Here is a 23,733-nt window from a genome sequence, read left to right as displayed (position 1 = left end):
AGAGCCGTTTCGGTAGAGTGGCCGCTTTTGAACCCAGACTGATTTGGATCCAGAAGGTTGTTCTGTGAAAGGAAGTCAGAGACCTGTTTGGAGACTGCTCGTTCAATGCCTTTGGATAGGAAAGGCAGGAGTGAGACAGGGCGGTAGTTCTCGACTTGAGCAGGGTTGAGAGAAGCTTTCTTAAGTAACGGTGTTACCTGGGCCATTTTGAACGCTGTTGGAAATGTGCCGGAGGTTAGCGAGGCATTGATCACATGTGTGATAGCTGGAGCGATGGTCGGGCTGATGGACTGAAGTAGGCTCGTAGGTATAGGGTCCAGCGAGCATGTGGTAGGACGGCTGCATGTCAGGAGTCTAGATACTTCACTCTCGGAGAGAGGCGTGAATGCTGAATGTTCCAGCAGTCCCTAGAGGTTGTAGGAGTGCGGTATCTGAGTCAGATGCGTTGAGTGGGCATGTAGAGAATTTACTGCTGATTGCCGCCACTTTGTTTGTAAAAAATGAGGCGAGGGTATCTGCAGTAAGGCTGGATGGAGGAGGAGGCAGCTGAGGGTTGAGTAGCGATTTGAAGGTTGAGAAAAGTTTTCGAGTGTCTGTAGCGCTGTTGATTTTGTCATTGTAGAAAGCCGTCTTAGCAGCAGTGATGCTGGCTGAGAAGGAGGTCAGGAGTGTCTGGTAGTTTTTGAGGTCATCAGTTAGTTTGGATTTGTGCCATTTCCTCTCCGCGGCTCTGAGTTTGGTGCGCTGCGATCGGAGGGTATCATTTAGCCATGGATGAGAGTGTTTGGATCGAGCTGGCCTTGTGGTAAGAGGGCACAGCTCGTCTAGACACGAGGTCAGTGTGGAGCAGAGCGAGTCTGTGGCCTCATTAACCTCCAGAGAGGAGAAGGTGTTGAGTGGAGGTAAACCGGAGGCAACCACAGAGAAGTGCGTTGGAGACAGGTTCCGGATGTTGCGGAGGCATCTTTTTTTAGATAAACATTTTAAACTGAGAGTTATGTGGACATAGACAGCATCCTGTTGTGTTCTGTGTGTTTGTCACTGTGTGTGTGTGTATGTGTGTATGTGTGTGTGTGTGTGTGTGTGTGTGTGTGTGTGTGTGTGTGTGTGAGAGAGAGAGAGAGAGAGAGAGAGAGAGTGTTGGGGGGGCTGTTTGTGCATAATATTGAAACTGCGATGTGCATGGGATTGCGTGTTTGTGTGACATGATGGAAAGGACAGAGGATTCAATCAAGTAGCACTCAGTGAGCCGAAACAAGCCTACAAGCACCCTCAATATCACACGCACACACACACACACACACACAGAGCACACCAACACACCTTTTTGCATCTCTCTCCCTCTGTCTAGCATCAGTCTGAATCCCACATGAGCTCTTCTTGTCCTCTCTGTCACGCACATACAGTACTCCACTGCAGTAGGGGATCTCTCCCCATACACATGACAGCCAAGGTCAAGCTCGGTCTCTCAGAGAGAGAGAGAGAGAGAGAGAGAGAGAAGGGGGGGTGAGAAAGAGAGAGAGAGGTGACTGAGGAGAGGGTCAAATGAAGAGGATGAAGAGATGGATGGATGGATGGATAAAAGAGAGTTCCAATAAGAAGACTTAAGTGAGGAGGCCAGGGGGAGGTCAGCATGTAAGATGCAGCATCACAGAGAGACTCCTCTAAGGCACCTGTCAGGCACATCTCTGAGCAAGGTCGCCCAGGTGGCCAATCATTAGCATTCACAGCCCAAATTAGGATGTAAAAATCCATTATTCTGAATTTCCCATGTGCCAGATTTGTGGGAGTGGTAATCCTCTTCAAATGCTCTTCTCTCTCTCTCTCTCTCCCTCTCTCTTCATTACTCCCCCTCTCCTCCAGCGTCTTGCTCTCCTAGCGTTCTCAGGGGATGGGTAGGGAGGGGGAGAATCTATTCTGAGCTCCCCATGGTTGGACCGATCAATGCTTATGTGGGTATGTGTAGCATGATGAGTTTCTGTATGAGTGTGTGCTTTTTGGGCGGGGGGGGGGGGGCACAGAGTGCATCTTTGTGGGTATTTATATGTGTGTGTGTTTTATGTGTGCCTGTGTGTGTGTGTGTTTGACAGGGCAGTATCATGTATTTTGTTTTTTGACATGTATATGTGTGCATGTGTGTGTGTGTGTGTGTGTGTGTGTATGTGTGTGTGTGTGTGTGTGTGTGTGTGTATGTGTGTGTGTATGTGTGTGTGTGACAGAGAGAGAGAGAGAGCAATGTGTGCAGATGTATAGTGAGAACTGTGTGTGTTTATAAGATTGATGGGGAGGTGCATAGGCAGCATTGATAGCCGTGTGTGTTTTAGTGCTCCCTCGAGACGGTGTGCATGTGGGGGAGTGATGGGGTACTGATGTGTGGTTGTGACACTTCTGGGCTGTAAAAATACACCCACACCACAGAAAGGCCATCTTCCAAAGGTCAAGTACAGTAGGTGTCACCTGCATCTGTGTGTGTGTGTGTGTGTGTGTGTGTGTGTGTGTTATTGTGTGTGTGTGTGTTATTGTATGTGTGTTATTGTGTGTGTTTGTCGCATGGAATCTGTACAAGGCATATGAGGGTTTTCAGGGACCACACGGGCAGAGATGAGCTCCTGCCATAATGTTCATAATGGATCTCCAGCATCTCTGCTGTCCAGATTAAAGGGAGAGGAACGCCTGAAGGAGTCCTCTGTGGTGAGCCAGGGCAGCAAAAGCAGTGGGCCTGTCAAACTCACATTCAAATACTGAACTGGGCAGTGTTGACATGGACCTGAAATGTCCAGGCGGTAGAGCAACCCTCTTAATTAGAAACTTCCGTTTGGCATGCAAGTTAAAGACATAATCATAAAAATCTGACCATATTTTCCCTTTTGCTAAATGAATCTTATTACTCAAAGTAATGATCCCCACTATGCCGGGAACGGCAGCTCATCTGCCAGGATGCAACCTAGTTGCAGGTTTAAAGACTAAAATAATTGTATTAAAGATGGCAGGAAATGGAAAATAATTGCATTATGACCATATGTATGAGTGTTATGACTGCCTAATGACCCTGCTGTTGAAAAGCTGGGAAACAAATGTTATGAAGGCCAGTGGGCCTTCATAACATTTGTTATATATATATATATATATATATATATATATATATATATATATATATATATATATATATATAAAGAACCTGTATAACATGGGTTCACACATGAAGTCTCTTTCCAAAAGTAATGGCAGAGAAAGTAACTGATTGCTATAGTATGACTGTGTGACAACATGGTAAGGTTCCATACATAGACAAACCTGTGCCTGTGTAACGGTAGCCAGCTGGGATGTAGCTGTACTGAAGGATTAACAAATGTGCTTTTCCTCATTAATAGAGTCTTATTTAGTAGGTGTTATCAGTCTGTTTTCCTTTGTTATAAATGATGAATTCCTAATGTGTACATACTGAACTCATTATGAATTCATAAGGTTTAAGCAGTAAACTAACTCATAATTCATAATGTTTACACACAGAACACATGATGAATTCATAATGAACTAGAGATTATATCAATGTTACTTATTTCAAATGTCCATGTCATAGACTAGAAATAAATTCCAATGGCATCTTCTTGTTTGGCATCTTCTTGTCCAATGGCATCTTCTTGTTGTTATATCATTGTTACTTATTTCAAATGTCCACGTCATAGACTAGAAATGAATTCCAATGGCATCTTCTTGTTTACCCACCAATATGTCTAACATACCGGTAAATCATTACATAAGAGATCCCTAGTGTAGCCCATGGTATCACCATCATCCTCTTCTTCATCATAATCATCATTTCTGTGTGTGTTGTGTGTGTGTGTGTGTGTGTGTGTGTGTGTGTGTGTGTGTGTGTGTGTGTGTGTGTGTGTGTGTGTGTGTACATACACATCAGCCTCAGCCCCATTCTATCCGATATACTTTCCTCTAAGGTGACATTTGAAAAAAAATCTGCAGACCCCAATCACAGTGTCCCAAACAGCCCCTAGCTCTCTCCTCGTCCCCACCACATTCCTGCCGCTCCTGTCCAGGCTATCACTATAAATAAGTAAGGTGCTGTTTCCAAGGTAACATCTCCCTTGGAGAATTGGCCGCCTGAAATCTTACCTTATCTTGTGGTAAGAGATAGGAGGGACCGGTTTTAGATGGATGCCAATGGCTCATGTCCTGCAGTACGGTTTTCAGGCTAGCCAACCAGACAGACAAACAGACAGAGACAGACAGATACATGCACAGACAGACAGACAGACACACACACACACACACACACACACATACACTCATGATCACTTATCCAACACACACCTCACAAGTCACAACACTTTTTTGGTTTTCATTCAAGCGAACACACCAGACACACCCACAGAAATACAGACACACACACACACACACAGATACATACAAACAGACATACAGACAGAGAGACAAAGTCCTGACTTGTGTTCACACAGCCAATTCACACACATCGCAGCTCTATTTTGACAGCGAGTTACAATGGAGAACAAAGGGGCTATTGTTCCCTTTTCAAGATTCCTCTTAAGATTCTTTTGAAGTGGGGAAGAGATAAACAATTGTGCTGTGATTGTTATCCTTTTTCTGATTAATTATATTCTTCTGTAATTGCCTGTCCAAGTGCAAGGATCCACGCTCACATTTTCTGCTGAATCTCACCTGTTCGAGATCAGGCATCACCAACCATACCTCAATTTCCTTCTTAAGCCTCAATGACCAAGTCAGTAAGCTATTTTACAAGCATGCTCTGTGACAACTGAGTTTGACAACCATGTGTGCTGAGATGGAGGAAGGCAATACTCATGGCATTCTGGGAAGTGTCTTGGGCTATCAACAGAATCATACAATATTATCATTATTCAAAATTAACATCACTGAGCATAACTCTAAGTGACAATTAGCATTTAAAATCACTTGTTCAAGTGCTCCACAAAAATGATATACAACCTTACACCAGCCAAATCAAATCCTCTGACTGGAAGCCAGCCAAGATTCAAAATTCAAATGGACTCCTCAATACAAGCCAAGCTTTTCTGAGTAACATTTCTCAACTTCCAACTCTCCCACTCTGTTCTCTAACTAAGCTCCACCATAATCAGGTCGCAATCACCAATTAACTGAATAATTAGCCTGCACTGAGCTAGCGCACACCAAGCCGATCCTGCCTGGCTACGGGGAAGCCTGCAGGTTAGTGATTTTAATGCAAGGCTGAATCCCAGCGGGTCACGTGCTGCTTGATCCTACGGAGCCTTCCTTTCCCATTGCTAATGAGAACCAGCTTGTTCACGCCCCTCTTCTTCAGAGCACTCGCCGAGGAAGAGTCATGCAAACAACGAAGGTCGATTTCAGAGCAAATTAATCCGTCGTGATGATGAAGGAAACGAGGTGACGTCTACTGTGCTGCTCAGCTTGTGTAAAGGAGAGATTAGGAGATTAGAGAAGAAGAGGGATAACACTGAGAAGCATGGCCATGAGTTTGGCAGTGGGGTGGACAAGTGTGTTCTGCGTTGGTTCATTTAATCTGTTTTTATTCAGATTAAATACATCTAATTGAATTTGTGTGTGCTGCACAAGTTTGCCACTCACCAATGATGAATGTTTATGTTTCTGGCTGCCTCAAATGGATTATGGTGGTCGTCATTGTGGTGGGCCAGTGTAGTTGTGGTAGGCCTTGTGTAGAGAAAACACTTAATTTTGGGGATGATCTCTGAAGAGGATTACCTAACAATCAAAATTACAATATGCAGGACTACAAAAATACTTACTACAGAGGAGTTAAGAAGGTGTGCTTACAGAGTTTGTCTGTGTTAGGGTTTCACAGCAGGTGTGATAGGCACCACTTGTATAGGCCTACTTCATACATAGACACACAAACTACAGTCTACCGCCAGCAACCAAAGGCCAAACATTATAGGTCTTGCAAACAGGCACTGGAGCTGGAAGAGCCTGCACAAGAGCCCCCTCTAATGGCGAAGCAGAAGCACACAGTGCAGGTCTGCAGAATGACCGCATGGATGAATTTACCAGTACTTGCAATTTATTATAAATATCAGGCATTTAGAGGTTTTGGAATGTAAACTTATTTCATTCATTTTGGCATCACTTTTCTATAAGCTTATAGCTCTATAAGCTATAAGATTTTCAACAGTGGAGCTGTGGCACTCTTAACAGGACACACACATAGCACAAACTTCACAGTAGAATCAAGTTAAGACTAAACAGGCTTTTCCTGAATTTTTTTCTCACCGCCAATCCATGCTTTTCTCCCCCTGCCTGCATCTCTGTGGGGGGTTCATTGGGAGGAGCAGTCCATGCCCGATAACAATTAAGACCCCTGCACATTAAAACATCCTCGTGTACATCAAAGCATCTAATTACCTCCACATAATTAATCTGTTAGTGGTCATTATCTCCCAGGGTTCCCTGCAGCAGAGCAGTCTCAGTCAGTCCAGTTTGGGAAAGGGGGGGTGGAGGGGGAAGCGGCAGCAGTGGATGGAGAAAGAGATCCCAAAAAGGAAGGGTTTTAGACGGATACAATTTCTGCTCTAATGATCCCCACTTGGTTGTCTTGATTGCTCTCTGATGACTCCCACTCACCTGCTTCATAATAAGTGACCTTTTGGTACAGCTCAGAATGAACCAGTTAGATTTATAACCCTGGGATCACACCTGCACTCTGAGCCCTGACAGAGACATCCGTCTGGATTCCTGTGGCATAATGAGGGTGACTACATTCGATGTCAGCTGTTAAACACACTCACAGCTATTAACGAAGCCATAATAAATCTTTTTATCAACTCAATTATAAACACATTATCTCTCTAATTATCAAACAGTGTGATCAAATGAGTACCTGTGGGAGAATATATGAGGCACGGCCCGCAGTATAAGCTGAGAAACGAACAGCAACACAAAACCTCGTCCCTGTTAGACATGGTACATCACACAACATGATCGATTCCATCTCTCATGCTTTAAAGACTGTAGAGTAGCTGTTGATGGACAGGATGGCAACAGCAGTAAAGGGAAAACCATGCTGTGTAATTAACCCTGCCAGGTTCTCTTCTCAGACAGATATTACAAGACATAATGATTTCAGTCAGTAGTCCCTGTCTGAGACTATAAAATGTTTGATCTTGGTAACTTCATACTAACTGAATTTTAAAATACAACATATAATTTATGTTGAGGGAAAACGAACAAGACTAAGTCATTTTATTTGATTCTGAAGGTATGTGAAAATGAGCAATTCTGTACTGCTTTGTTTCCTCAATTGTATGTTTTCTTCAGGCTTCTTTCCAGATTGAGAATCAATGCTCTTTTATAGCCCCAGAATTGCACTGCTGTTGTGAGTGATGTGAGGGCAGCACAAATCCCTGCTCCGCCCTCTGCATCGGGCCAAGGTAAAAAGAAAAAAGACACACAGGAGTTTCTGAGGATGTCAGACCAGAGAAGCGGGTGATTGAGGCAAGTCTGACCAGGGAACGCAGATATGCCCTTGAGCTGGGGGCAGTGAGGGGCAGCTGCTCCTGCTCCTGCTCCTGCTCCCAGTAATAACTCTTCATCTTTCACTCAATCACTTCTGGCTTTCCAGCCATGTCAGCAAGCCAAGCTCCAGATTCTATACCTGTCCAATGTCTAGACCTCTGATCAACCTCACCCTAGTAATCGGAGTCATGTCCCTCATTCCAATAAAAAAATGTCTACATCTTGCGTGTGTGTATGCATATGCATATAAGCGTGATTGTGTCTGCACATGTGTGTGTGTGTATGTGTGTGTGTGTGTGTGTGTGTGTGTGTGTGTGTGTGTGTGTGTGTGTGTGTGTAAGAAACACTAAGGAGCTCTTGTTCCACAGATTTGAAGAATATGGACTTGTGGCAGGTACATTTCTCCAGGGAGCCATCATCATTTTCTACAGTGAAGTGCTGACTGCTTCTGCTCTGCTTCACTTCCTTATCCCCTCAGATATGCAATTCAACAGAATTCTGCAGGTATGACTGGAGTGTGTTGCCTCTGGGCCAAATTCTAGCTGATTCTAGAGGATATAATGAACTGACCCCAATGTGTCACATGTAAGTCGAGAGGAAACAAAGAAGAATGTGTGAGTGAATGAACATCCCAGTGAATGATGGCTCCTGTGTGTACTGTATGTGCATGTATAGAGGTGTCTTTATGTTTGTGTGTGTGCGTATGCTTGTGGGTGCGGGTGTGTGTGTACTTGTGTGCATATGTGCATGCTGGACCAGAAAAGTGCTGCAAAAATGCTAAATTTGTCTAATGTCTAATGTGTGGATAGCCAAACTTTTATCTGTTGTGCTGCCTCAATAAGCACACAATCTGGTAAAACAAGTGTATGATTCAGTAAAAGGAGTGCACAATTTATTTTTAAAATTAGTAGGCCCACCCTTTTTGTCGATCTAGTAATAGCTCTATACCATTTAGAGAAATATGGGTAGTTTAATGATCAGGGTATACACATATATGTCTGTGTACCTCAAAATATATGTTGAATGATTGTACATTGTTATTAATGACTAGACTAGACTAGGCTAGGCATCTAGACAATTAGGGGGAAAGTCCTTTAACTGTGGACAGAAAACTGGACCACACAAGGACATTCTGTAATAAGTTAATAGACAGCAGCCACTTTGACATGAAATAGTAGAGCAAGCACAAATGTCACTAAATACGTTAATGAAATAAATAAAACACCTGGGCCTCATATTTTATATCAAAAATGGCTGACATGAAAAAGGTCCATTGTAAGAAAAAGCACATAATTATCATTATTTTAACAGAAATAAGTAAGTAAGTACATATATTCTTTTGATCCCGTGAGGGAAATTTGGTCTCTGCATTTATCCCAATTCGTGAATTAGTGAAACACTCAGCACACAGTGAACACACAGTGAGGTGAAGCACACACTAATCCCGGCGCAGTGAGCTGCCTGCTACAGCGGCGCACGGGGCAGTGGGCACTTCAGCCGTGGCCTACTGGTCGGGGTTGGAACCGGCAACCTTCCGGTTACAAGTCCGAAGCGCTAACCAGTAGGCCACGGCTGCCCAAATTTCCATTAAACAGAAGTTCATAAATATAGCTGACCTGATTGGACTTATTTAGCAGAGGAAATACTCTATATATGCATCAAAACCTAGTCATGCACTACCCACAACATTTTCAGATTCAATCTGAATGTCATAACAACTAATGTTGTTGTAAAACCACTAAAGTTTTCCACCAAAGTTCTATCCATTCCCAACACGTATTCTACAAATGCATAAAAGTATATTATATATGATGTTCCAGTTTACATAATGTTGTTGATGTTAACACAAGAAACAATAATAAACATATTGTATACTATTAACTAACCTTATTGATGGCAGACAACTGCATTTGTTTCCGATGTCCACTCCAACACAGATATAGCATTGGAAGTATGCATGTAAGAATTGTCAGTGACCAGTTGCCACAATATATTTTGTATTCTTCAACAGATGTTGATTAAGCATTTCAAGAAGCTATCATTTTTTTAGGCCTTGTGAAACTAAACACTTATTTAGATTATGAATTTCCCATGTGATTGCTGAACTAGTGTCACTTAATTGGAACTTCTACCCAGCTCACCCCCCTGAAGGCTGATCACATATTTTTCTGTTATAGCAATATATTGCACTCCAGGGTGAATACATTTGTGGAAACCCAAATCACTGTAAATCTCAGCACTGCTATACTGTGCCACCACACAGTATCTCTTCATTCATCCACAGGACCATGTGGCTTGTTGGCCTGCCCTGGAGGGACACTCCTATTTAAAGGGACACCAGGCAACGTTTTCGTGTTAATTAATCATCTTCGTAAGTCGGTATATGGTTAAATGACTCATTACGGGGCGAATGAAGGCTCTCTCGCCCGCCCCTACTGCCTGTAGGAAGAATATCCCACTTGCAAGTTCGGTGTATCCTACCCGCCGACCGAAGCAGGATCAGTTTACAGCACAGAGGCAGGCTAACGAAACGCTAGAGATTGTTGCAAACGTGTGTATAATGGCAGAGCCGGCGAAGAAGCAGCGAAAACCCTTGACGGAAGACGCAAAGAAAAGGAAAAGAGCTTCAGACCGAGCGAGGGGGAGTTTCGTAGAGAAAAAGCATCAGGCTTGCCTGGTGTGCCTTTAATATAACACTTATATTTCTATTTGAATATGGCATACTGTTGTTATGGCCCGAGGGCTTCTCATAAAGTTTGGATGTGAGGCTCATTGCCTCCTGTAGCTCCAGACTCAGACTCATATCCTGTTTGGAGGACCTACATGTCCAGCCAGGGCTGGTGCTGCTGCCACCATCCCACGACCCCCCTACCCCTCCACAACACACACACACACACACTTCATCTAGTAATAACCATCCCAGCCTCATGCCCTGTTGCTGGCTAAGCCTGATCCTCCAGCCAGCCCATGAATCAAACCCCAACTGAGCCATCAAACCCACCACCTATAGTACCTGCAATATGGTCAGCCGTACTATAGTGTCCATGAACCCATATCTCCCAGCTGGTTAAACATCAATGAGACGCATAAGACATTCCAGAATAGCGTCTCTAGAGCATGTCCACCATTGAACAGGGAGGAGTGGAATTCTTCCCAATCAGCAGCAGTGGGAACAAGCTCATTGTATCCCCTAAAGTGGCCAACCGATTGCGGTTCAAAGAGAATAATGAATTGTGTGAGCTCAGGAAGCGCGTTTAACATAAAACTTTGTATAGTAGGGAAGGGTGAGGTTATCTAATTTGTCTTATTAGACAAATTTGTCTCATATTAAAGGAACAAAGGTCTTAATCCAATACACTAGGTGTCTGTTCTATATCTGAGCACAACACTCTGTACAGTCCTGGCTTAGTAAATAGGACACAAAGAAAGAGACAAACTCTTCCAGCCCATCAATATCTTGAAGCACAGACAGGAGGGGATAATATGATTGTCTGTTGGGATCACATTAATGTATTCTTCGACCAGTGGACAATTCTTTATCCTGCTCATTATACAGTTACATTACATGCAGAAACGAGACATTGGGATGGACCCGCCCTGTTAATGAAGCGTTCTGCAGCATTCTGAAAAGCCGCACAGTAATTTACACATCAATTTCAGTGTGACCTTCCCTCAGAATCACACACTGTACCTTTAAAGATTAGTGTACATTGTACTGCCAGATTCCTGATAGTGATACAACAGCTTTCAGTACTTTGACCAGACTATGTAGATACGTTGGAGCTTCTGCTACCTCAGCCATAACACACACACACACACACGACTCTGAAGACCCAGTGCGTCGAAACGTCAGTCGTTTGTGCACCATAATAAAAAAGTTTAAAAGTTCTGAGTGCTCCGGTCATCCCTGGGTTTAGTCTCTCTGAAGTGGCCCAGCCAGTCTCCATAACACACACAATCTGACAATATTATTTTGTTTCATCTTTCCATTTGACCCAAACCCATGGTCACTTATTGCTTTATTTAAAAACATTTGGTTCCATGTGTGCAGCACTGAGGATTTGAACACCCAATAACAAAGTCATCCCCAAACACAAGAGTATTTGTAATAGATCTCTTTATTATAGTGCATTTCTCAGATGTTACAAGATGGGTTAAAAAAGCTAAAAACATGAAACCATTTTAAGAAAAAAGAAAAAAAAACATTATGCACACCTTCTTGTGTTGTTTCAACAGAAATTCTCAAAATGAAAGCTTCACAACTGAACACGGGTAGCTAAAGTATATCAGCTTGCTAAAATACAGTTTTGATACTCAAGTTCATATAGAGGTCAATGACTTGCCATATATGCTGCAGCTCGTCAGCCAGGTCAACGAATGTTCTTTTTGCACTACAGTAGGTGTATATATCTACATATATGATCAAAGTATAAAGGCCAAAAGACACTGAAACTTGCTGAAATTGGTGCTTTTTGCAAAATACAGAGAAAAGAAAAAAAATATTCACAAACATGAACGGCTGCTGTCCAGTTGCACGAATATAAAAAAGGTGAAAGGTCACCGCTTCCCTTACAAGAGGTCAGTGTTGGGGTCGTGACCTTGGGCTCAATTGGAACATGGGGGGGGGGGGGGGGGGGGGGGGGGGTCTTACAGTGTCTCTGTGACATTCGCAGGAGGCTTTGGAATAAACTGAGAGAAAGAAAGAAGGAAGGAAAGAGAAAGACAGAAAGAAAGAATAATCTCTGTGTCAGTTAAATGAGTGTGGATCTGAAGCCCTGGAGAGAGGGGCCAAGGCGCACTGCTGGTGTCTAACTATGATGATGGCTTTGGGGATTGTAGCCACCTGATTTGAAGAATGAAGAAACAAAAAAAACAAAAACAAAATATGGTGAGATGCAACACTGAGCTGGAGCTAACCTGCCCATCACCCTGAAGCTGGTGTGTGTGTACGTATGTATGCATGTACGTGTGTGTGTGTGCGCGTGAGCGAGGGCGAGAGGCGGAGGTGCACTGCGAGAGCAAAGAAACGAACGTCAGCTGCCCTCCTCAGGAGGATCCCCTCCAACAGTAAGGACCTCCCCTTACAGCAGAGCACAAGGCCACCACACTGCTTATCTGGGGGGGTTAAAGCAAAGGAGCGAACATGAAGGCCATACAACCAACACCTCACTTTGAATTAGGCGGAACTCACAAATGTCACACACTTTTGGACTAGTAAGGACTAGGCTCAGATGTGTGTGAGATACAGCACAAGCACCCCCCCCCCCCACCTTTCTCCCAAAGGAATGACGCAGAGCAAGGATTGGAGCAGCCCTGCCCACACCCCCCAATCATCAGCGCATGCACTACACCATCCCATGCAGAAGCACACACACACACAGATGGGTTGTGTGTACGTCCCCTCCATACTGGCCTGTGAGACACATAGGACTGAATACTCCATCTGCAGCACTTGATCAGCAGTGAGGTGACCTGTTATGCACACATACACCCACACACAAACCTTAAGAATCAGACAAGGATAGCAGACTGGGGGGGGCAAGAGTTGGTCAGGTATTGTTCCATGGTCGTAGAGGAACCAATGCAAGGAGAGGGGGCAAATGAGCTGACCGTTTGCCGTCCACTTTCCTCCCCTGCAGGCATTTCAGTCGAAGCAAGTACCATGCAGGAAACGAGCAGATGAGGCAGAGGGGGGCTGGCTGGGTCTGAGACACCGGTCAGATGGGCTGGACTGTTCTTTAAATAGGTCTTTACATAGAGGCCTGAAGGCAGAAGGAGCTTTCTGCTTTCAGCCTGCTGCTCTGCCATAAGAGTGGAGGCAGAGGGCTGAACAAACCAGGGGTTTCAGGAGAGACAGGGGGGGGGTTCGTGTTAGGATGAAAGGCACAGCAGGGCCGCTCCCACTCTCAGCTCAGTGATACACAGACGCACGCACACACACAGACACACAAACACACACACGCAGGATGTGTGTATGCAGACAGGCAGCACCGGTCAGAACCTCTGCAGTCAGAGTGAGCGAACCAAAGATGAGGATGGGTAACTATGATGAAGATCTGAAGGGAACTAAGACGAGCTCCGGCCGATGCTGCCACTCTCATTGTTTGCACAGAGACACGCAATTATACACACTCGTACACACACACACTCTCGCTCAAATACACTTACACACACACACACACACACTGACAGACACATCCGCGCGCACTCACACACAGCGCACAACAGACGCCGCTAAAGGAATGGATCATTTGGCGTTCTTGAGCTGGTTGGAGAGCCAGTCCAGGCCCTCGTAGAGGCCGTCTCCGCTGGTGGCGCAGGTGGCCTGGATGTACCAGTTGCGGTGGCGCAGGGAGTGCAGGCCCAGCTTGTCGGTGATCTCCGCCGCGTTCATAGCGTTAGGCAGATCCTGAGGGAGAGGAGGGGAGGGGAGAGACCACGTTAGAGGTCTCAATATGACATCGACATCACAAATGTGTAGTCTTGATGGCACGCACACAGGCAACAACACACGCAGATGGGCACGCACAAGCACAAACAAGCAGCCGTGACTGTACTTATTAATGTAGCTCAGCACGCACAACTAATTTTCTGACGGCAAGACTAAAGAGTGAGTGTCCTTGGTTCACTGCAAAAAGTGATATCTTACCAAATGTTATAATCTTATATTAAGATAAAAAAAAAAAAACTAGTTAGTATTGTTTTTAGTATAAAGATACTTTGAGCTTTCTTTTAAGATTATTTGACTTTAAATAAGTCGAAATCTTAAATTAAGACATAAAAAACAAACATTGTCTTAAATTTTAAGAAATATTTTCTTAATCCATTGGCAGATAAATTTGTTTGTTTTTTATATCTTAAAATAAGTCAAAATCTTTTTAAATTAAGTCAAATAATCTTTCAAGAAAGCTTAAAGTAAGTATCCTTATACTAAAAACAATACCAACTAGATGTTTTCTCTCAATATAAGATTATAACACTTAGTAAGATATCACTTTTTGCAGTGTGTGTGTTAATTGGGTTAAATGTGTTCGGAATAACAGCACTGATACGAGTCCAGGGGTGTAAGAAAAATAAAAATTATAGCCTTACATACAATATCTAAATAAAATTAATCCTAACAGGGCTCTACACTAACATTTTTTTTCAGGAGCACTTGTGCGCCCAAGTTAAAAAAATGTAGGAGCACAGACAAAAATTTGGGCGCACAGTCAGTTCTGTACTTAACTTACACATAATCTAACATTATACTGCAGCTAAGAGTTAAACATGCCAGTGCACCAATTGCGAATATTAAGAATGACTGACAACATTTAGGCTACAGGAAACAGGCTTTTAAAGATCAGTGCCTACTTTATTTTCAGTCTGTTCTATTTTCCTACATTTTGTTAATGTAAAGTAATATAATACATTGCCATATTTGCATTTAGCCTGTATATCAAGTATCCTGCCAAATGTAGGCTAATTTATTTATTTGTGAATCCATCTATAGCTAATCCAACCTATCTGACTGCATACTGCCTAATACTACTACTAAAACAGTCAATTTTCTCTTCCACAAAACCCAACATAGGCTAATCAAGGATATACGTTTTATACTTTTAGTTTTCATTTGAAATATCTGCATTGATGGGGGCAGTAGGCAAACGTTAGGCCTACTTTCGTTTTGCACTTCAGCTTGTATTCGGTGTAAACAAGCATGTGTAGAAGCCTAGAGTTGTCAGTAGCGTTCTACCTTTGAATAAAATGGGATATAATATTACGGGAGGCTACTTTTGTGCCGGTTCGCTACAGCTATATTTTGCATATTGCAGCCAATACGTCAACTGGGCTAAAAGGCATGTTGGGTTACCTTTCCTTCTCTCACTGCATTCTCAGAATCTCATCCTGTTCCTCCTATATCCAATGAATTCGGTGGATAGAAGAACTAATTTCTTAAATCTTTGCATCTTGGCTGGCTAGTCTAACTTTCCGCTTTTTCTGCGCGCTCTTGGATTTGATAGAAGCGACTACTAGCGAGATGCGAAACTGCTAACGTTGATGGGAGGTGTAGTTTTTATGTGATTCTATGGTTTGCACCAGTAATTTTTGACTGTCCATGCACAATTTCAACCAAATTTTGCTGCTCTTATTTTTTCATTATTATATGTGCCCTCTTATTTACTTATTTACTTACTTTTTTGTTTACTTGAATGTTATGTTTGTCTGTGGACTTAAATTGGTAAAATGTCTTGTCTTCACCGTGGGATAGTGAGAAACGTAATTTCGATCTCTTTGTATGTCTGGAACATGTGAAGAAATTGACAATAAAGCTGACTTTGACTTTGACTTTGTAATGTTTCTCGATGTTACGGTGTATTTTGTAGACAAACATTGACATGGTTAGAAGTCACCAGCACCAGTGCGCCTAAATATTTTTTTGCACTCGCACAGCATCATTTTTACTCGCATGTGCGAGTGAAATGGGCGCACTGTAGAGCCCTGCCTAACCCATGCATCGTGATAGGCATGGTATCGCCAGATTCCAGGAAAAAGAAAAGATATCCACAATGTCTTACATGCTCCCAATTTAATGGTACAACGTTTCGACCACTACAACTGACGAAGACCTGAGTGGTCGAAACGTTGTACCATTAAATTGGGAGCATGTAAGACAGTGTGTGGATATCTTCTTTTTCCTTTGTATTGGCTAGTATCCGACACCTGCTGAATTTCATTGATGTGTGTACATTCCTACACTATACAAAGTGTTTACATCGGCATTACAAATGCACCTGTTTGTTAGCGAAGACAAGCAGCACTGCGTCTCTGAGCTCATCCTCCGCCAGCATGCGCGTCAGCTCCTCCCTCGCCTCATTCACTCGCTCCCTATCGTTGCTGTCCACCACAAAGATGAGTCCTGAGATGGGGGGGAGGGGGGGGGGGAAGGAGGGGGAGAGAGAGAGAGAGAGAGAGAGAGAGAGAGAGAGAGAGAGAGAGAGAGAGAGAGAGAGAGAGAGAGAGAGCGCGAGGGGGGGGGAAGAGAGAGAGAGAGAGAGCGAGAGCGAGAGCAAGAGCGAGAGCGAGAGAGAGAGAGAGAGAGAGAGAGAGAAAAAGACAAGAGGGGGGAGAGAGACAAGAGAGAGAGAGATTCCATTTATAAAGTTTGTAAAAGAAGGATGGGAGAGATTTTTAAAATTCAGAGCAAAGAGGAAGAGAGCGGCCCGCTCTAGAGGACGTCCTTACCCTGTGTGTTCTGGAAGTAGTGTCTCCAGAGGGGCCGGATCTTATCCTGACCGCCCACGTCCCACACCGTAAAGCTGATATTCTTGTATTCCACTGTTTCTACATTAAAGCCTGCAGATGGAAATGACCAGTCATACAGTCAGACCCAGAAAAAGGAAACACTCAACAAGCAGTTCTCAACCTCTCAGGAAGTGACGTCTAAAACACTTAAAATACACGTTTTATCTGTCAAGGATAAGAACAGCAGAGAGAACTACATTACCAATGGTGGGGATGGTAGTGACGATTTCTCCCAGCTTGAGTTTGTAGAGGATGGTGGTCTTTCCTGCAGCATCCAGACCCACCATGAGGATTCTCATCTCCTTCTTCCCAAAGAGGTTCTTGAACAGGCCTGCAAAAACGTTCCCCATCTTGGCTGATCTGTCAGGAAGACGCACAGGAACTCAGGACCCAGCTGGCTCAGAACACAGCTCAGAGCCCTAGTGACTCCAACATGCATTAAGTATGCCCTTGCAATATGCCCTAGCAAAGTGGTGCCGCATATAGACCAGGGTTGCACTAGATAAGATCACGAGTGAACATACTACTGTAGAGTAAATGTAACCATGTTGGGGGATGGTTTTTTCCCCTTTTCTTCATATCTCATCATTGTTACACTCGTCATACTCCACGGACAGCTGAACGGCACCGGTGCAGCCCTGCTGTTCATTTCTACTCGTCAGTGAATCCATTTTATATTTGGCTACTATCGGCACGTTTCAGAGGAACTTCTCCACAATGACCATTTTGCTGTACTTGCATTCACTGTTGTTCTACTGGTCGCTCTAAACAGTGCAAGGCCGGTAACACAATCTGCTTCTCCATAACTCCTTCAAAACTGCAGTGAAAAGCTTCACTTCACAATTTACTGAATGGGGAAGGCAGCAACTTATTAACCGACATCGAGGTGGCAATAGACTTATCTATTCGCCTTATTCACCAGGCGGCCATTACTAGGCTAAAGGGTACACTTGCCATTACACCTCAATCCAGCAGATGATTTAATGTTTTCATGAGTTTTCAATCGTCATATTTAATTTCCATTAATCACAGAGTTCCCAAAATCACATATAAGGTGTGTTAGAGTGTCTAGTTTCATAATTTAAAAAAAAAAAAAAAAAAACCTAAAAACTTAATATTACGTTTTTGGCACTCAACGCATGGGAAGGAAAAACGTAATATTACGTTTTTGGCACTCAATGAGTTAACCTCGTAATGGCCGCCCGGTGAATAAGGCGAATTAACATCAACTAGTTGGGTTTACATCAACATTGGTGACCCTAAGGACTAAGACTAAGGCTTCACAAAGTGTGCATGACCAGTTTTACCAGAGTCACTTCCATCAGCTTCATATATCATGAACACAATTTACTAGCCTGACTCCGCCCGTCTACGTACTTCCGCTCATTTACATTTCCCTACAGTACTCCGTCTGGAATAGCTCTTGTTCACTTCGTTTACTTCGGCAACTTGTCTCCGAACCAACCAGCAAACAGAGGGCGTTCCTGAGAGCGATTACGTTTAAGCAAGCCTATCATTGTTGTTGCGTCCCCCTGTGGTTAACATACGTCATTACCAAACGTTAGTGATTGAACTCCAATGATTTCAAACGTCAGACAAGCGTCCACCAACCAGAAATAAACGTCTGCCAATGGATCTATCCATTCTATCCAGGCTAACAATTTACTAGAGCACAATAGAAAAAAAAAGTGGATGCCACTTTATAGGCTAGCATTTCTAAATAAGACTGGACCTATTGGGAAAGTAGGAAGAGCATGACTGACTGAGGGCAGACCACTGAAGCCACCCCCTCACACTCACACGCCCTAAGGCAAGCATAGCTTCTGGTGATACAGGTCAGGCGGTAAGCAGTTCCCTGAGGGTGATGGAGACAGAGAGGGGGGGGGGGGGGGGGGGTAGTGCAGAGATAAGGGAGTGAAGGGGGGGGGGGTTATCGACAGGCAGACAAAGAGGTCAGTGAGGTGGGAAGTGTGCACGGCTGCCAGGAGCTGAGCGGCAGGCCAGGCAGGTAACACTACACCTGAGCAGGCGGTTACAGGAGCCAGTAGCCCACTGAATTAAACAGGGGGACGTATCAGAGGGAAGACAAGTCATGACATACAGGAGGCTGAATCAGGAGAGGAAAAACAGGCCATCACAGAGAGATGGTTAAACAGGCAGGCAGAGTGAGCGAGTAAAACTGAGGTCGGGGGTGAGGAGGGTTGGTGTTTAGAGACAGGAAGTTATTCCACGGAAAAGAAAAGAGTTGCTTTGAACACAGCAGGGAGAGGCTGGGTGTTCCTTCAGATTGCAGTACAGCAGGCGGGGGCAGCCAGGAATTGGCCTGTGAGCTGGCCCTTCAGCTCAGGTTTACCCAACAGCTTCCCGTGAGGAGGGCGAGGGCCGAAACACGCACACTTACTTCATGTCTGCAGAACACTACCACAGGGGATGAACAATAATGCCACTAATCCACACTGTACAGATAACAGTCCAGAAGAAAAATACTGCAATCACATAGGGAGCTAGAACCCTCCTACAGCTTTTGCCAAGCATTAACTAGATAAATAAGACTGTGTGTGCGATTACGCCACACACACACAAACATCACCTGCTCCAAGGCAAAAATAAATCTGAGGTGTTGCGACACTCTCCAGAAACCAGAGCGCTGAAGTTTCCAGGACGATATCGGTCGGAGGTACCATCTGACCCAACATCTGTTCTGCGTTGAGAGCACGCACGTGTGTGTGTGTGCTGAAACTATGGGGAAGTGCCGCCTCAAATCAGACACACACCCCACGCAGACTGTGGGCTGTTCAGACACCAGTCATATAGCTGTGGCGTGTGTACATAAGGGAGGAACTGGCGTCATCACATGGAAGTTGGTAGCTTGATTACAGAGTTCACTAGAGAGCCAACACTGGTTTCAGGAATGACAATGCCGGCATTGTATGTGTGCGTAGGCTAAGTGTGTGCACAGCACATATACTGGAGGGTTGGTATCCTTTTATTGATGCCAAAAGACCACTGAAATGTTAACACTATAATTTGAAAATATTACAACTTTGTTATGCTGATTTGCTTAGCAATCCACACCCACCGCCAACTCCACTTAAATTAAATTCTCCTGTTGACCCAGTCTTAACCTATAGCCCACATCTAGAAGCTCCTCTCCATTCATGCTAGCCCACAACTGCCATGTTTCATGCACACACTGCTCACCCTACACACACCAGCCGTGTGAATTATTCAACAGCACCCAAACAGATTAATAATTCACAGTTGGAAGTCCGGCAGTCCTAGCTCCTTATGATGCTCTTCCAACACCTTGGTCATAGACACTAACGTCATCCCCACAACACTTCCTGGCTATTAGCTCCATCTGCCTAAAACTGGAGGGACAGACACCCACCATAAGCGTTTCAATGTCCGCCCCACGCCATCGCTTGACCATGGGCTATTGTTCCACCACCTTCTGTTCCCCACCCTCTCTTTTGAAAGGCTTTCTACTCTGTGGAGAGTTGTATTACTAATTGCTTTTGTAAGCCTACATATTCAGGGTCTTGTCTGCGTATCACAAACGTGAACAAATGAGTGACAGCGCTCATTAGGGAGCCTACAACCCATCTCTGCCCAACCCCTGCCCAACCCATCTCTGCCCAACCCATCTCGGCTTGATTCATGCAGGCGTCAGGCCACAAAGTTGAAACTGTGGAGACCACTGAACATCTAGTCTGTAAGTCCTGTTATGCGACTTTCCCCATTCCCCTGTTCCTGGATATTCAGATGGTGTTTTACACCCTGCACAATGTGGAAAAGGTGGGGGAAAAAATCAGACAAGGCTCTTCAGCCAGGGTTTAGCAAGAACATGCTGAGCATCTGTCCCTAAACCTATCCATAGATGTAAACATGGATAAGTCTAACGTGGACCACACAGTCTTGGAAGAGAAACTCGTTGATTTAAAGGTATGTGCAACAAATTGCAAAAATGTTTACTGGAGCCTTAAAAGCTGACGTAAAGCTCAAAACTACACTTGCCCGATGGAAATCGAGGACAAATTACCAGCTATCGGCCTGCATCAGTGCAGTGTTTTCAAATAGACTGCTCCTGCTCATGTTTCCGTTTAAGCGGCTGACAAGACTGGGCTCTACTGACCTCGATCCCACGCAGAGTTAACAATGGCACTCATGGCTTTAACATGTGCAATGACAGTTAAAGGAGATACATCAAGCATTCATGAGACACTATTTTATGCACCTGCATTAAGAGACGACCAACTCTACATAGAACTCAGACAACGGCGAATGGTAAACTTCAGGTCCTTGTGTTTAAAGATGATTCGGCATAGAAACAGCAACATTAGCCAATAACCCTCGTCGAGTTCTGCGAGACGGACCTGATATACGAATCGGTTGCAACCAAAACTGTCATTTATATCGCCTTGCTTCCATGTAGTTAACGTTACTTGCCCAACAAGTTATCTTGCTCATCTCGGATAGGCTGCAAAGACTGGCGATTAACGTTAGCCGGCCACTAGTTATCCTTTAACAAGCCATTTGACAAACCAAATATCGTTCACTAACGTTAATGGTTCAACTTTAGGTTCGCTTATTTCGAGGTTAGTTTAGCTCGTTAACATTATACTATAGAGTAACGTCATAAAAATGGACGTAACGTTAATTTAAATTCATAGCATCCTGCTGTAAAGTGGGGGCAGGATAACATTAATGCTACCACTGACCACCAGGGAATTGTTTATTTAACGTTAAAATTACCAATCTTATTGTTCAATAAGCTACCGGGAAACAACCATTATGGTAATAATTAGAGTTAGGGGAAAGTGTCTACTTTCAACATAATAACAAGTGGGTAACGTTAACGCTCAAACTCTATCGTTAACGATGGCATTATCGAGAGATTGTTAGCTTGCGTTACATTCCACCTGGCAAATTTACCAGTCCGACTTCCTCAGTTCCGCAAGGAATGGCTCATCACTATGGTTGGCTAGTTAGCTAACAGTTTACAACACTGCAGTAGCCAAAACACACACTCGATAAATGAATCAACGATCATATTCAAACAAAACTACAATCAATGCCTAATGGCGTAAAAAGGGCATTTTAGTCGATATCGCCGTTAACAAAATCTTACCGAAATCAGCTAGCGTTAGCTTTAATAAAACGTTAACTAAGGTTAGTAAGCTAACGTTATGCCTGGCTAGCTAACGTTTATGTTGACTTCCGTCACTAGCCTAACGAAAATGAGGCACCGCACAAAGATTACTTCTCAAATAATGTCGACTAGTTGAAGTTGCTGATGCTGTGCAGAGGATTGTTTAAGAAAATACATTTAAATGTTACCTTCTAGACGCGGTTTCTGGATAATTCTCTTAACTCCCCTTCTCCGCTAACGACAAAATGGCGACTTTCACAGGTCTAAAGACAGCCGCGTCATGGGCCTTGCCCATCTTTAAATCTGATCCAATGGAGTTGTCCATACTGGAAAGATGTACACGCCCACCACGAATTTTGGCCTATCGTGTAAGATGCAGTGGCTTGCGCAGGTGACAAGGCAAGCAGATAAGAGTCCCTGCTAAATAATACGAGGGTCAGTCCGGCCCGGTACCCGCCCCAGCCATAGACATAATATACATAGACGCCGCATCGACCGCTGCTCCCTACTAGCGCTGACGAGATTTGGAGCCGCCATCTTGGACCGGTCATCCACTCCACTCAGTGTAATCTGTTTGGCCGGTGCAATGAGCTATCAGCACACTTAATTAATCATATCTCACTGAATACCGAACAGATTTTCACGCGGTTTTTTTTGCTGCAAAGGTCATACATGTAGCTATGATACAGGCCACATTGTTCGAAAATACAAAATACAACCAATAGTACGGTAATGTTAAATCTTACTTGTGAAAAGTAAATCCCCCGAGTATGGTCCGCCGATTTGAGCAGGAACATGCTGCACAGTGCTGTCATCTTGTGTTTTCTGCTGCAACGCAATGAGGAGTATGACCGGTCCAAGATGGCGGCCGCATTTCTTGTTTCCAGCAGCCAATGCGGCGTCTATGTATATTATGTCTATGGCCCCAGCTCTTTAGTGTTTCCGGCCGAGGCGGATACTGAAATTCAACCAACAAGTCATTCTTGCTGTGCTGGCAATGTGTCCGGAGGTAGGCTATTATTATCACTATTACAGGTGTTGACTCACTTGTTTCAAATCAAACCGGTTTGTAGAGAAGGAACCATGAGCAACATCATCATAACATACAAATGATGGACTACTAAAATGGCCTATTCCATACATTACAGTAGGCCTATGGTATTGGCCCTATTTTAATTGGGTATGGTTAGAGCCGGTGAAATTCAGCATTCTCTATATTAAAGACGAGTTTCGGACTAAATTTACAGTTACCTGGAAGGCATGGCAAATATATTTTTTGTTTATATCTTTATTGGGTATGACCTTTACATAAGCCTGCTTTGAGCCATTTTGTGTGTTGATTGTGTGATCTGTTTTTAGGATTTATAGCTGAATAAACTTGTAAGATACCTACTTCATAAAATTAGGCAATGTGATATGTATGTGTTAGCAGCACCATAGCCTGTGTGCTTTGTGTTTATATTTAATTTATTAGCAGACGCTTATGTCCAAAACAATGTATGTTATATATGAACTAAGGACCAAACGAAGGACACCAGAGCGGTAGCTCACCCCTACCTTAAAGGTCCTCTAAAGAGTTGTTTTAAATAACATTTCCATTTTGATGGCACATAAACTCTTACTAGAGCAAACAGCACTCTGAGCAGGTCTTATTGCTTGTAAAACAGTCATAGGCAGTTGCTGATCGGGTCCAGTCTAGGAACACTAGTTTCCATTGGGGGTAAATTTAGAAAGTGGGAAAGTTACAGGCTACGCCCTCTCACTTGGCCCTCTCA

The 23,733-nt window shown here is 43.9% G+C and overlaps 1 protein-coding gene across 1 annotated transcript; it reads right to left on the bottom strand.

Moving 5' to 3' along the window:
• Window positions 1-11,621: 11,621 nt before the first annotated feature.
• arf2a (ADP-ribosylation factor 2a) lies at window positions 11,622-22,269 on the bottom strand. The gene is made up of 5 exons (XM_042087491.1): window positions 22,147-22,269; window positions 17,009-17,166; window positions 16,747-16,857; window positions 16,296-16,420; window positions 11,622-13,930 (listed from the first exon to the last, which is right to left on the bottom strand). Exons 2-5 carry the CDS (start codon window positions 17,154-17,156, stop codon window positions 13,769-13,771), a joined length of 546 nt encoding a protein of 181 aa, XP_041943425.1. The 5' UTR covers window positions 17,157-17,166; window positions 22,147-22,269; the 3' UTR covers window positions 11,622-13,768.
• Between the last annotated feature and the right edge of the window lie 1,464 nt (window positions 22,270-23,733).

Source organism: Alosa sapidissima, chromosome 3, assembly GCF_018492685.1.
Source record: "Alosa sapidissima isolate fAloSap1 chromosome 3, fAloSap1.pri, whole genome shotgun sequence".
Taxonomy (NCBI): Eukaryota; Metazoa; Chordata; class Actinopteri; order Clupeiformes; family Clupeidae; genus Alosa; species Alosa sapidissima.
Note: the sequence above shows the minus strand (reverse complement) of the source record. Positions and strands in the feature narration are given on the sequence as shown.

Excerpts from the sequence above, each read along its gene's own strand:
- arf2a (XM_042087491.1), bottom strand. The coding sequence starts at position 17,156 with ATGGGGAACGTTTTTGCAGGCCTGTTCAAGAACCTCTTTGGGAAGAAG. Across the intron at positions 16,858-17,008 it reads CACTACCATCCCCACCATTG|GCTTTAATGTAGAAACAGTG; the intron begins GTAATGTAGTTC and ends TTCCATCTGCAG. Across the intron at positions 16,421-16,746 it reads CTACTTCCAGAACACACAGG|GACTCATCTTTGTGGTGGAC; the intron begins GTAAGGACGTCC and ends CCCCCATCTCAG.